This window comes from Leuresthes tenuis, unplaced genomic scaffold (genome assembly GCF_036924035.1).
Source record: "Leuresthes tenuis unplaced genomic scaffold, fLeuTen1.0.hap1 SCAF_15, whole genome shotgun sequence".
Taxonomy (NCBI): Eukaryota; Metazoa; Chordata; class Actinopteri; order Atheriniformes; family Atherinopsidae; genus Leuresthes; species Leuresthes tenuis.
Window position 1 is genome coordinate 25,117,171 of NW_027325369.1, and position 14,514 is coordinate 25,131,684.

The 14,514-nt window shown below is 40.7% G+C and overlaps 3 protein-coding genes across 3 annotated transcripts; 2 read left to right on the forward strand and 1 right to left on the reverse strand.

The window, feature by feature from the left end:
* The first annotated feature begins 33 nt into the window (after positions 1-33).
* On the forward strand, positions 34-4,392 carry LOC140270788 (5'-3' exonuclease PLD4). The gene is made up of 10 exons (XM_072365992.1): positions 34-377; positions 469-629; positions 735-918; positions 1,642-1,762; positions 1,851-1,978; positions 2,077-2,277; positions 2,436-2,575; positions 2,647-2,812; positions 2,908-3,004; positions 3,114-4,392. The coding sequence occupies exons 1-10, from the start codon at positions 327-329 to the stop codon at positions 3,314-3,316; spliced, it is 1,452 nt and encodes a 483-aa protein (XP_072222093.1). The 5' UTR covers positions 34-326; the 3' UTR covers positions 3,317-4,392.
* A 230-nt stretch (positions 4,393-4,622) lies between these two features.
* srp14 (signal recognition particle 14) lies at positions 4,623-7,505 on the forward strand. Its single transcript, XM_072365270.1, has 5 exons — positions 4,623-4,743; positions 6,215-6,287; positions 6,379-6,491; positions 6,599-6,631; positions 6,793-7,505. The coding sequence occupies exons 1-5, from the start codon at positions 4,720-4,722 to the stop codon at positions 6,880-6,882; spliced, it is 333 nt and encodes a 110-aa protein (XP_072221371.1). The 5' UTR covers positions 4,623-4,719; the 3' UTR covers positions 6,883-7,505.
* Positions 6,986-14,475, reverse strand: xgb (x globin). Its single transcript, XM_072365268.1, has 5 exons — positions 14,101-14,475; positions 11,391-11,498; positions 10,040-10,160; positions 9,734-9,814; positions 6,986-7,989 (listed from the first exon to the last, which is right to left on the reverse strand). Exons 1-5 carry the CDS (start codon positions 14,262-14,264, stop codon positions 7,870-7,872), a joined length of 594 nt encoding a protein of 197 aa, XP_072221369.1. The 5' UTR covers positions 14,265-14,475; the 3' UTR covers positions 6,986-7,869.
* Between the last annotated feature and the right edge of the window lie 39 nt (positions 14,476-14,514).

Consider the following 14,514-nt stretch of genomic DNA (forward strand, 5'->3'; position numbering starts at 1 on the left):
CAAATATTGCATCGCCTAACACCACTAAACCAGACCAGAGCAAATGCATAGCCCCAAAAAGCTGAAATGAAAGTAAGAAGAGGAACTGCGCCGGGATAAATTAAACATCAGATATGTCAGTTTCGACTGAATGCTGGAGGGGAAGAAACAACTTTTTGTCGTGGAAAAGGAGCTGCATCTTGTCTTAGCTTCATTGCTGTGAAACGCTCATTCTCAGCCATTTCAGCTGCAACATTATGAGCTGCTCTTGTCACACTTCAGAGCCTCAAACTCGCTTTATTTCCTGCTTTTAATCCTCAAAAAGTGGACAGTGCTCGACAAGGAAGATGACTTCGATGTACACGAGCCTTCGGGACAATTACGTTTCAAACAAAGGGGTAAGATTACACTACAAAACTATTCACTCCGCTTTAAGAGTTTGCTTGCTTTGTCTTTTTTCTTCCTCACATCGATAATATTTCCCCGTAGCGGACCACCAGCTGTGTCACATTAGCTGTGGTTTTGGGCTGCCTGACCGTCCTGGGCATTATTCTTGCTATCGCTGTTTTAAAGAGACCACCAACTCCAAAAAATCACGACACGCTCCCAGAGGACACCAGTGGAGGCGACTTCACCTGTGACCAGTGCAGGTAATAACCTCACGCGCTCAGCTTCATGGAGCTGATAGTTGATGAACACACATGAACGTCTTGGGTCCATTTTTTATTCTCCTTATTATCCTTTTTATCTTGCAGTATCGCCCTTGTGGAGAGCATCCCTCAACAGTTAGAATATAAGGCAAATGTAACGTTTGGGACCCCGCTGGAACAGGTCTGGAAAGACCTTATTTCCATAGCAATGGACCACGTGGAAGTGGCCTCTTTCTATTGGACGTTAACAGGCGAAGATATCAACGTCAACTCTTCTTCTGACATGCCTGTGAGTTATACATGCATATTTATATCTAAACAAAAATTGCGCAGTATCGTATGTTGAGGTAAACACAGTGGGCAGAGACAACAGGGCCATGAATACGGGGATAGAGAATATAAAAATATAGATCAATGAAAACGAAATGACAAAGCAAAACGAATAAAACCTACGTATCAGTTTATTTCACATTTTATACCTTTTAAAATACTCTTTATGTAGCATTTAAAGGCATATTAACTTATATATTGAGCCTTTTTATAAATATAAATATATATAGAGATATTTTTTTCCCTTCCCAAATATCCTGACCCTTTGTTGAACACAGTGGTGTACAAAAGTCCCGATCCTCCCCTCATTTCTTCATATATCGTCAGGATTGTTATGTGTAGACACAACATTGGTTGATCCTTTGAGTTAGCCGGCTTTTTCATCCTCTCATAGGCTTTTGTTAAGTGGCTTTTAAAAAAAGATCGACACACATATTCCTTTGTAAAAATGATCAGGTGCAGGGACTGGACTAACAATGAGTTAAACAGCAGCCAATATTCATAGAAAGACCTTCAGAAAGCCGGGGGAATATTGCCCAATACCACTCTCAAAGATTACAAGATAGTCTGGTTTCTTGGAAGCAAAATATAAAGAAATGTAGGGTAGCTCAAGACTTTTGCAGAGTACTGAATACGTTTGTGAAAAAAAACTGGGCTAATACAATGTGTCCGTCCTTGGCAGGGAAGGGATATCCTCAAAGGACTTGAGGAGCTGCCCTCCAGGAATGTATCTGTCAGAGTGGTGACCAGTGTTCCCTCCGTCAGGACGAACTCCACTGATTTAAAGATCTTAGAACAGAAAGGTTTGGAACTGGCTCTCCCGTTCACATACTGTCCACCCATGAGGAGGTTTTGAGGTGTAGTGACTGTTCTGTTGCTGCTTGTCTGTAGGCGTTCAGGTGAGGAGGGTAAACTTTGGGCGCCTGATGAAGGGTGTCCTCCACAGCAAGTTCTGGATCGTTGACAGAAAACATGTGTTTATTGGGAGTGCCAACATGGACTGGAGGGCTTTAACACAGGTGAAAACATCAATTATTTCAGCCTATAGGGGCTTATTTTCACATTTAAATCACTTCTAAAGAAGCTCATTATTCCATCATCATCGTCTTGACTGCAGGTGAAGGAACTGGGAGTGGTGGTCTACAACTGCTCGAGTCTAGCAAAGGACCTCCTGAAGATATTCCAGTCCTACTGGGTGATGGGACAACCCAACAGCACCCTGCCACAGCCCTGGCCTGCTAAGTTTGACACCACCATCAACAAACACCACCCCCTGCTGGTGAAAGAGGATAATATCTCCAGCAGTTTGTACCTTGCTGTGAGTTCCTTAGGTTTCACTTCCTGTTTACAGTACAATGTTGTTGTTGCATTTACATGGAAGTGATGACCCTGAATGAAGGCGTCATGATGTCAGCCACCAAACCAAAGGTTACATAGATTAAATCTTTTTGTGTTGTTATATGTGTTCCACCTCAGGGCTCCCCGCCATCTTTCTGTCCTCCATCAAGGACTCAGGACCTGGAGGCAATTCTTTCCACCATCTCAGAGGCTCAGCACTTTGTTGATGTAGCCGTCATGGAGTACTTCCCCACCACGCTCTTTGAACGCCCTCACAGGTGACCCTAACCTAAAGTCACCTTTTCTTTCCCTTTCCATCTATAACTTTCTGACTCTGGAATCCTTACAGATACTGGCCGTTCATCGACGATGCCTTAAGGACAGCTGCATTCGAGAAGAAGGTCAAGATCAGGATGCTGATCAGCTGCGGGAGGGACTCTAACCCAGCCATGCTGCCTTTTCTGCTGTCTCTGGCTTCAATAGATTCTCCTGACCATCACATAAACATCCAAATAGTACGACACCATGTGGAAAAAAATGCATCTGCTGAACTTACACCTCAAGAAGTATTCTTACCATGTCATCCCATTTTTTAATTTTTTTCTTACAGAAACTGTACATCATCCCTGTGGGAAATCACTCAGATATTCCATTTTCTAGAGTCAACCATAATAAATTCATGGTAACTGATAGAGAGGCGTACATCGGTGAGTTTTATTGTTGATTATAATAAGCAGCTTGACTCTCGTGCATTCGTGTGTTTAAAAAGTTCGGCAGAGTCAATCATTGATCAGATAACGCTGTTTCGCCACCCAGGTACCTCCAACTGGGCAGGGGACTACTTCCTGACCACAGCTGGTGTGAGTCTGGTGATTTCCCAGCATGCTCCTCATCCTGAATGGAAGAATAAGACCCTGCATGGCCAGCTGAAGGAAGTCTTTGACAGAGACTGGAACTCAGAGTTTGCCGTGCACCTGGCTGACCTCGGGCACCACCCGGACTGTGCATTGTCAAAATGACTGAAGTGATATGTGTTTATTTTGTTATCAAGACTACAGTTCAATCAAAGGTTTGTGTTTAATAACATATTTGTCAGAATCAACCTGTTTTCTTATTTGACGCTTTGGGCATAAACTCCTGTGTGTGGCATGTTCTTAAAACATTACAAAGGTTTACTGAACCAGCAATATTTAGAGATAATTATTGTCCATGTCTCTTTAAATGTCTGATATGTGTATATACTGTACAATAAACTCATTACTAGATATGCATTACTTATGTAGTTCCTACTTTCAAAATCTGTGAGACTTTGTCTCCTTGTGCATGGGGGGACAAAAACATTAGTAATTGTAAAACCAGACTGATGCCAGAATTAGGATCTGCTGGTACCTCCAGAAACAGAAGTAGGTGAAAGAGGAACAGGGTATCACAGTTGTTAATTTCAGCCAACACAACTGGTTCAGTTGTAGTTCATTACACCTGTGCAACTTCTGTGTCACAGTCTCAGGCCTGCGATTAAAGTTGCAGCTGTTCTTGTATACGTGACATCTTTGTAGACTCTGGTTATTCTGCAGGACAACCACAGACTTGGTTTCCCTTTCTTTTTTTTAGCTTTGCTTTTACGAAGAAATTCACGGGAAATATGTGACAATTTTTTTCTTTTTTAACAAAATGTGGCTTTCTCGAAATTTGGTGGTCTTTTCTTTACAATTTTGCTTCTTCTTAATGAGTTTTGCAGGATTCGTTTATCCACAAACTCTCTGAAAGTCACCCACAGCATTTCGATTTGAGCCCTGGATTTTGACTTGGCCATGGCAAAAGTTTGATGCTTTTCTTCTTAAGTAATTCTGTCTTAGATTTGCTGCTGTGTTTGGGATCATTGTCCTGTTGCATGACCCAGTTTCAGCCAAGTTTTAGCTGTAAGACAGATGGCCTCACATATGACTCTACAATACTTCAGCATACAGAGGAATTCACGGTCGATTCAATGACTCAAAATTACACAGGTCCTGTGCATAGAAAACAAGCCCTGATATGTTAAACCCAATACTTTAACGAGGGATGTGCCTTCTTTTTCACATCTGCTCATGTATATTTGCTGTTGCTACAGACTGTCAGGACTTTTTTAAAAAAAGAACAGGAGTATAGATTGGAAAAATAAAACAAAGTGAGGTCTTTTTGTTTTTTAAAAACAAAAATATGTTGAAAACGCCCCAAAACAAATTTCCTTGTGTGTGAGGAGATCTTGTTGGGGCACACAGAAGTTTGTTATTGCCTTCCCTTACAGCAGGGGGCAGTATGAGGCCGGAGGAGACCCTGCAGTGATTGCGCAGGGCGGAGCTTTGAGTTGTAGTACGTGTGCTTCATTGCAGTTAGCTTGCGTGTAGTGAGCTAACACCACAGCAGAACTGAAGCAGGAACAATGGTGCTGCTTGAAAATGATTCGGTAAGAGCATGGAGTATGTGACTTGGTGTTTAGCTGCTGTCGGTTATCATCTGAAAATAAAAACTGTCTGCTTTAGCTGTCGTATAGCCACCTCGCTGGTAGCCTCGTCGTTAGGGAAGCTATCCTCACTAGCTTGCCTGCTGGCGTTAGATTGAAGCTAATTTCGGTTTAGTTAAACTGACAACTGTGTGAGCTGTTAAACAAGTTGTGTTTTTCGGCATAGTTAAAACTATTAAATGTCTCCTCGTAATTCAACACTAAAGCTTGAGCTGTTCTTACACTCATTCAATTCAATTCGGACTGTTAGCACTCCGTAACATAGGTTGTTCCTCATATGCAGTATGCTAAAGATTATATGAAAATACGTTTCCTGACTTGATCACCAAATGATCAAAAGTGACATATTACGTCCTGTTGACACCTTCCTCTGACTTTCCATTTCAAACCATATGGTTGAATCAGCCGGGAATGGTATTGTAGGCTAATTCAACCAATTTTCAACCAACTCCTCCAACTTCAGCTGCTTGATTTCTTTTTTTCTAAGTAAAAGATTATTCTACATTATCTTAAAATATTCCCAATATTGAACCCACAACTGAGTTCTTTATTGGTTTACAGTAGCTTTTACAGAGGGTGAGTTAAACTGAGTTATTGGTTAGGTTAGGGACTGTAAAAGGCCATCTTAAACACGACCAATTCCTGTTATTTCATTAGAGCATGATTTGTACGTGATCTAGACCATTTTGAGACACATTTAATTTATTCATTTTTATTTTATTTTGCAAGATAAAGGCACTGAAACACGAGTCACAGCTTACATACAGCTCAAAAAGTACTGAACATTTCTATATAGTATAACAACCTTTTTGTAGGTATCTGACCAGTTTCAAAGCTGTAGATTGTTTAGCAGAAACTGGTGAATATATGTTAAAAATGCCACATTTTGCCTCTTGGGAAAAAGAAAGTAAGTAATGTAATGAGCCAGTCTGTGTCATAGGCTGAATTTCATGTTGAAAGTTCACCTTTCATATGAAGACAAACCAATTTAAGGGTATGAAATGTGTTTGGCAGAAGGTACGGAAGGGGAAACATCATAGCTCAGTGAGAAACAACACAATTCAGATAATTCATCATCATGGTCTTTATTTTTTTGCCTTGGAAGGTTCCTTGTTGATTGAATTTAAGGAAAGGTGCTCCCTTTAAGAGCTCCTTTAACACAGGAAACACTGGATCGTTGCTTATGGAAGATGGGAGAAAATTCTGCCCCACAATTCCTTGAGGCTGCAACTTTCCAAACGACACTCAAGAGGTTTCAAGTCGTACTAACTGTGATTTGTGTGCATAAATACGAGGACCAATGTCTTTCACTTTTAAGACTTGTAGAGCTGTTATTTATTTTAACAGCAGGTCTGTTTGTAGCAAAATGTAACTTTAGTAGCATTAACATCAACGTGTTCTCTCTGTTTTACAGTTTCTCACAGAGCTCACTCGGCTCTTCCAGAAGTGCAGAACGTCAGGCAGTGTTGTCATCACACTAAAGAAGTGTAAGTAGGCAGTGATGTGCAGCTTACTAAATCCATCATTCCCCTTGCTGATATCTTAGCAGTTATGATGTGATGTGCTTTATTCTTCCAGATGACGGCAGAACAAAACCAGCGCCCAGAAAGGGCCACTCGGAGTCTTTTGAACCTGCTGATAACAAGTGTCTCATCAGAGCGTCGGACGGCAAGAAGAAAATTAGCACAGTGGTGAGCTGGCTGTGTTTTCATGTTGGATCTTACAGATTTCTGACCATTTTATGCTCATCTTTATGCATGAGATGTTAATGCTGAATTGTAATTCCTTACCATTTCAGGTCAGCACCAAAGAAGTAATTAAGTTTCAGATGGTAGGTTGAGCCAATCTTGTGTTTTCAGATGAATTTTTGTGCAGCTACTGTTGATTAGTTCTTCTGTGTTAAGAAAAGACATACTGAAGCCATCCTTTGTTTCTTAATTGCCTATATCTTTAATCAAATGGCTATTAATAACTGTAAACTCTGCTTTGCAGGCATACTCTAATCTCCTCAGAGCTCACATGGATGGTCTGAAGAAAAAAGATAAGAAAAGCAAAAGCAAGAAAACAAAAGCCACCCAATGAGCAACAGACTCTTACAGATAACCTTGGGTACCTAAACTGTCCTGTACAATCTGAGGGAAAGGGAGAGGACACCTTGCGATCTGCATCCCCACTCAGCTCTCTTCCATTCATTCGAGGGCTCAGAATCGCCGCTCATTCACCTGGTGACTGTGTAGATATTTTGCCATTGTTTACATGGTGATGTCTCATCCCTGGCTGCTTGGTGCGATCGGTGATTAGGAAAAGAAAAACCTGAGGATTTCTCATACAGAAGGAAACGAGTCAACTTGTTGAATACCCAACGTTTCTGCTTTGGAACAACTGTGCTGCCTCAGGAGCCAAATCCAAGGAGCCCAGTGATGAACAGCCTTTCATTTCATTAAATATTTAGTCCCCATTTCTGATACTTTTCATTTGGAAGGATGTCCTCCATCCCTATTTTTTTTTTCTTTCTTAATTTAATGTGGGTGCTCAGAAACGCAGAACTAAATCAGTTTTATTTTGTTTTGTTTTGTCTGAAGTCATTGTTTGACTTTTACTTTTATTGCTAATTTTTTAGTCCCTTTTGTCTTTACATGTCCGCACCATACTGTTAATTGTCTTAAATCGTTAAACGGCAATAAAACCTGTAATTTTGTCGTTAATTGAAAGTTCCCTTTTCTGAAAGACGCCAGCGAAGTAGCACAAACACGTTTCAAGTTGAAAATTAACCCAAAAGACTTATTTGAGTTCTGAATACACAGCATTAGCTGTATTTCTAATGATGTATTTTTGTTAATCACAATTGAAAGGCAGGTTGAACCACAACCAGAATGTTTGGACTGCAGCAGAATTTATGTTCAGAAATAAAGTTCTTTGTTAAAAATGACTGTTCTTGTTGGTCCATTCCCACAAACTAGCAAATAATGACTGAAGGTGAGCAGCGTAGAAAACAAGACGTTAAGTACACTATATATACATACACACATTTCTGTGCTGTGGTGGTTAAAAACAGTCTGTTAGGAAATCTCATAGTGCTGTGGTCTTCTTATCCGGTCTGTCCTTTGGGGACATTGTGAGGTGGCGCTGTCGGGCGCTCTCCTCCTGGTATCCCTGCTTCATCAGGCTGGTCACATACTGGAACATAGTCTGGATGAACAGGAAAAAAAACAGCACACATTAAACTCAGTCGGGGCAAACAACATTTTACTTTCCCATCTGAAAGGGGAGGCATCTATTGTGACTGAATGCAGAGCAGCTGCAGACTTCTCGAGATCTCGAACTGATATGACATGATGTGGCAGAGCCGTACTCCGATTTCATGGATTAAATCTGCCCGTTTATGGTTCAGTGAAATGTAAATGTTCACACAAGTCAGGCTCAAGTTACGCCGCTTTCCCTTTTGACGTGTTACATGGCGCATTAAAGAGATGTGCATAAGTGTGACGCAAACATTGTTGACAGTGATGACTGTGCCCAGGAGATTTACTCTGAATATCGGGGGGAGGGGGGCACATTAAGCAGAAGTGTGACAGTTCAGGAAATCTCAAGTGTCAGACACATCATTTCCTGCATTATGGTAAGTTTGTAGCCACATTTGTCTTTTTTCAACCTTTGCATTGATATATGTAAAGTAAACCATAAATCTGGCATCAACAGACCATCCGAAAAACGCAGGAACATCATGCAGTACAACACTCAGGCATTCTGAACTGCTTTCAGATGATTATTCTGCTTTAGGTCAGCGTTTCCTATCGAGCACTCCTGCTCAGTTGGCTCAGTGATTTACTTCTTTGGCTTTTGTGTTTGTTTGGACAGGTAACATCTTTTAATGGGGCATGTAGATAGAAGCCCATTTATACCAACTGTGATCCAACAATGAGACCCTTCCACTAAATATTGGCTCAGTATTTCACAAAATAGAGAAACCATACCGAATGAGATGCTAAACTCAGATTTTTCACTTACAATTTTGAGATACTATATCAATATTTTTAAATATCTAACAATTTTCTTTTTAGATAACACCTCATTCTTTTAAGATACAAAGTTTTAACTTTTGGAGACTTTACATTTGTAGAAACTATTTGTCAGAATTTAATATTTTGAGATAAGAGTTCTTTACTCTGATATAGTGAGTCCTCATTTTTTTTATTCTAGCTCATTATTTTTGATACACTCTAGGTTAAAAATGGCATATATGTCATTTTAACTGTAAGACTGTTGGTACTTTCTTGGTAGAATGGAACCTTTTAAGTCACATCTTTTATTAGCTCAGAAAGACTCCTTCCCTGCATGCTGAAAACACATAATGTTACAGTCCTAACAAGTGGTCACACCAACATCCCACCATTAGTTACACACAATAATTGAAAAACTGTCCTTGTTTTAAATATCTGATAGCTGGCTAACAGCCACTTATACTTTACTGTCCTTTGATGGAAGACATTAGGAAGCTAAAGAATGCATGTTAAAAACAAACAAGACATTTAAATGGGCATTGCGCCAACTCCAACAATCTACCATCTGCACCATCTCCAGCATGCTCAATGCATTGTGGGTACTTTGAAAACACACAGGAGCATCATTAAAATTTCTCCAAAGGGCTGTTGACATCAGAAGAGCCCTTTGATGAGGTTTTATGATGCGACATCACAGAAATATAGCTGTTAAGGATCCTCCTTGACTATGACAAGTCATTATTTTCAGATATTAAGTCATTATTTTGAAATTCTACCTAATTGCTTTTGATAATACTGAACCCGAGAAAGCAGTTGAGATAGTAAGGGATTATTTTGGGATGCTTAATCAATCATTTCAGATTCTAAGTCCTTGTTTTTTTACATTATTTGGGACGCTATTGACCCAGTATTGGTGGTGATGACCGTGATACCTTCCATGCCTCCTCCAGCTCAGCAGTCCACCTCTCCTTGAGTATTGGCTGCACAGCACAGATGAACTCAGCTCCCACATACTGGAACATACAAATGTGAGAAACTGATAAAATGGCACGGTAAATAAAGCTAGAATGTTTATGATTAGAGTAGATGAGTTTAATCAACTGCTATCTGAATGTCGGTAAAGTATAGCAAAGAACCTCGGTATGAGCTTAAATAAAGAACGAGCGTATTCAGTTATAAAATGGCAGCATCACACAGACAGACAGCAGCTAGTCCTGCTGGGATCGTGAGGGTCTTACACTGTAGTACTTAGGCGGGGCGTTGTAATGATAATGGCTTTTCCCCAGCTCCACAGCCAGTGCTTCCAGTCTCTCCAGCTGATCCAGTCTGGCCACACTTTTCTCAATAAACGACATCACCCTGAGAGATGGAAGCAAAATGCTCGTAATCAGATGTTCAGCCTAATTGAACCACTAACGAGCAGCAGGCAGCTATCAACTGATAAACCTCCGTAGGAGATCAATTTGACATTGTGTGTGTTGTAATGAGATCAGTCACAAAATAATTTATGATAGCGTTGAAGTCTATGAAACAGAAAAAGCACATTACATGATGACTGCCTTTGCTGTTTTGTGGTGAGTGTGTCTGCCATCATTGTGGAGGTCTGTGGACCCGTTTTGAGCATGAATGTGAAACACAGGGTAAGACTTGGTCTCGCCCTCTCTTCTCTCTGTACTGCTGTGATTGCGGACATCTATGCTGATGTCCTTGAGTGTGGCTGAAGGGGAATTTGGCCTTATCGGTGAATTTAAGAGCAGCTGGTTCACGCTGGGATGCAAAATACATTTTGTCCATGCTGCCCTCTTGCACCTTCAGGTCCTCAGGTTGTAATAAGCTGCTTTGGTTTTATGTGTAGAGGAACACCCAGCTGACTGTGATAGATTTTGCACACTGTCTGCAGCAGAACTTTTTGATTATAAGACCACCGGAGGTATTTTCCTCTACCACTTATCAAACAGTTTGTGTCTTACACAGCAATAAGCCCAATGTGGTTTTGTCTTCCATTGTTGTTAAATGAAAGAAAAACAAAAATTACCACAAAGAATAAGGCTTGTGATATCGTTTCTCGAGACAAATTCCCTGAAAAGACCAAACCCAACTATGAATAGATGGATAAGTACATCCCTTGGTGTTCAAAAGCTATTTAAACAGATGAATGAGCTTTACTTCCATAAACACGGATACTGTTGTGCACTCTCTGGTGCTGCCATAAATTCTTACTGAGGCAAGTGGATACCTCTCCTTGAGTGAACCTGGAACATTTGGTGCATCTCAAACAAAGCTACTGCTTTGCAATCCATGTTTTGAGAAATTAAAGCAGAATGGAGTCTCTGAGGCCTTTTTACTCATGATAAAAAGAAAAAAAAGGACCAAACAGAGAGGTAGATGGATCGTTAAATAGCAATATGACCTCATTCAGTGTTTGTAATAGTTTGATCCCCTTCAGTGTAGGCAGGTCAAAAGGGTACTAGATGTCAATATGCTTCCATTCCCTATGTATGAAAGGCAGTTCTATGATAGGCCTTCATTGACTGTGTGATTTATTGTGCTGATATATTGATGTGTTTAGATGAGCACTCTGCAACTTACCGCAGGCCGTGAGCCCGGAGTTCCCGGTTAGTCCTCAGCCTCTCCAGGTCCTCCACATCTCTGAACAGGAAGAAGACATCCTTGCATTCGGGATGGGTCTCAAACAACCTGTTACCAAGACAACAGCAGCAGAAGCAGCCATCCATGAGCCTCCGAGAGCCACTTATGAGGCAGCCTGTCACAGCCATTCCCACACCAAAACAAAGCTCCTCTTGAGTTTCCTAAGTGTGATAATGTAACCCCAGGAGCTTTATTATGAACGGTCACACAGCTGTAATCCTGTATTCGCAATGCAGAGGGTAAATATGCAGATTTCATCTCATCAACATTTTCTTTCGGAGCCTCACTGCTCGGTCATTCTCTCCATCCGGCACTTTGAATAAAGATCTGATTTTGCGTTTTGATCTTGCTCTGTTTCTTCTTATCACCACTGCCTTCCGCTCTGGTTTTCACAACCACCAGCAGTAACAAGATATGGGGACCTGTGAGTTTGTCAGCCAGGCAATTCATACAGTCATTTCTAGCCATAGTTGTGTCCACTGTCAGAGCAGGGACAGAGCCTCAGTTAAATAAAGCAACTGCATCTGCTAGTGTGCTCCTTTTATGATTTAACCTCAATCGATTTCCTTGACCAGAGAGACTTAAACCATGCTGCCATCTCCAATCAGAGATCCTTTCATTCTCCAGCTCAGGGAAGCCATGATTAGTCATGCTACCACAATACATAGCAAACTGCTCTGGATGGCACTCACACTGAGATGCAAGGGTTATAGTCATTAGGTTTTCCAGTATGCTGAAGGAAAGGTGTAGACATCAGAACTTAGATGAATTGTTCTCAGCAGTTGTGGGGTGCACTCTGAAATCAAAAACCTGAGTCCAAAGCACAATCTGGAACTTGGATGTTATAGCTGATAACACAATATATTTTTTACTTCCCTGATATCTGTAATACTTCACAGACTGAGCAGCTGATCGGTCAGACTGAGTTAGGTATTGATAAAACCTGAAAATAATAAGTGTTGTGTGTCAAATAGAAGCTTATTACGTTTTCTGTTTATTGGTTTTTTTCCATGGCCTGCAGCGTTGCTCGAGAGCGAGAGAAGACACCTGTTTTTAACCCTGAACAAGTCCCAATGAATAAATGCACCAGATTTCCACAACACATGTCCCCTTGACAGATAAAGAGATAATTAGATGTTTAGGAAGAGGTATTTGAGAGGTGAAGGCCTCTCTAATGGGCTCTAGGAAAGGCTAAACATACCAGTATGTAGTTATGTGACCTTTGCTACCATGCAGATAAATCTATAGAAATACAACATATTGACAAGGCCAACATGCTGGGACTAAAGACAATGAGTGACTATAGAGGCTTGTAAAGCATGTTTTCATGTGTCAAGCAGAAGCTAATTATAATGTCAACCTGTTTTATCTTTGTGTAACTCTACAGTCACCCTATTCTAACCATATCACAACTTATAGTACAGCCTTAGCTTAACCTTTTATTAATATGCAAGTGTATATGGCTATTTAAAGCTTTTGGAGTTTATGCTTGATTAAATGACAGCAACTGGGATATATTCTTTCTCTTTTTCTGCTCACCAGCTTCATTTTCCAAAAAAAGGAGTGAAAAAACCCCAGCTGCTTCCATTTCAGTACTGTCACCACACGGGCTACATGTGGATTGCTCATCATTTTCCTCCATTGTTCGTTTCTCTTGTGGACATGAGTGCACATGCAAGCACCTAAAACATACGCGGACAATGCAGCGCCCTGAATAGCTCAAGTGAAATTTTAATTGGCATCGCACAGAGGTTGCATTCAATCCAATAATGTATTATTCACAACTTTTTGTTCCACCTTTCCCTTATTTGGATTATATTTTAGAGGATCAGTCCTTGTCAGGGAGAGAGGTGTTGAAATGTTCAATTTAGTGAAAAACAGGTGATTCTGAATCTTTTTCCACAGTCTTCATCACCCTGTTTCTTAATTTGCTTTATTTCAACTGCCAAAGATCTTTTCCTGGACGCTGGTTATCATCATAACTGGTAGAAATTAGTTTTCCTGATAGCTAATGGCTTTAATTTTACAGAACTGTGGCAGACCAAAAGCTCAATAATATTATGTAATGGTGTTCAGATACATTATGAAGTTATAAGAGGCGTTGGAGAGCGTTCAGCGTTTCATTGACAATGAAAAGCAGCGGGTCAGATAGAACAGAGGGATGTGGAGGAGGGATGTTCGGTTTGTGGCTTGTAAAAGGTCAGGCACCATGTCACCATCACAGTGCATCCACAAACCCCCTAGAGACCTCACTGTGTAAAGCCAAGAGGTCAGCATAGAGTAAACGTTTCACTGAAAATACATTAATTCGTTTCTTTTTCGGTTTAACATGCAAAACTGACTTGTTTTTGTATCCAGGATTTCTTTTTTTCCCCATTGCAAAATTTGTTACCAGTACTCCCACTTATAAAATCTGGTTTCAAACTTAAAATGTCACCTGAAAATGATAGTTTTTTTTTTTAACTCTGCAGGTGTGTGACTACATGGAAGCCTGTTTAATCTTATTCATTGTCACTAAAAAGCTTTTAATCCTAAGCTTTTCAGCATCTATTATCCTGAAGGTCAACTCACTAGATCATGTTTTGTTATCTTATCATCTGAAATGCAACCCACGCCTGAAAAGTACATAAAAGGTTTTTTTACATCTTACCTGACGAACATTATAATCCCAACTTTGGCTATATCGTCCCGAATAACTTTCCACGAATCCTTAATCATCTGAATCTGCTCCTCGCTGAGATGCGCTGCAGCATCCTCTCTGCCCCGTTCTGCAAACTCCGATTTTGCTGCTAGACCTGATATTGCGCAGCCCATTCTTCATCTAAAACAAAACAGGTGGTTATGTTTTGGTACCAATCCCAGGAGGGAATGAGGGGAGGAAAACGAGCGTTTAAACACTTTTGCGCCAGAGGGAATCTTCTGGTGGTGGCATCTGGTAGAGGTGCGCGTCTTGAACTCCACCGGTTTGATGGAAATCACGGATCCGCGTCAAGTCTGTAAACGGAGAGTGATGCAGGTTCTGGTCGGCTGTTCAGAATAAACAGAAGACCTGGCCGATACTTTA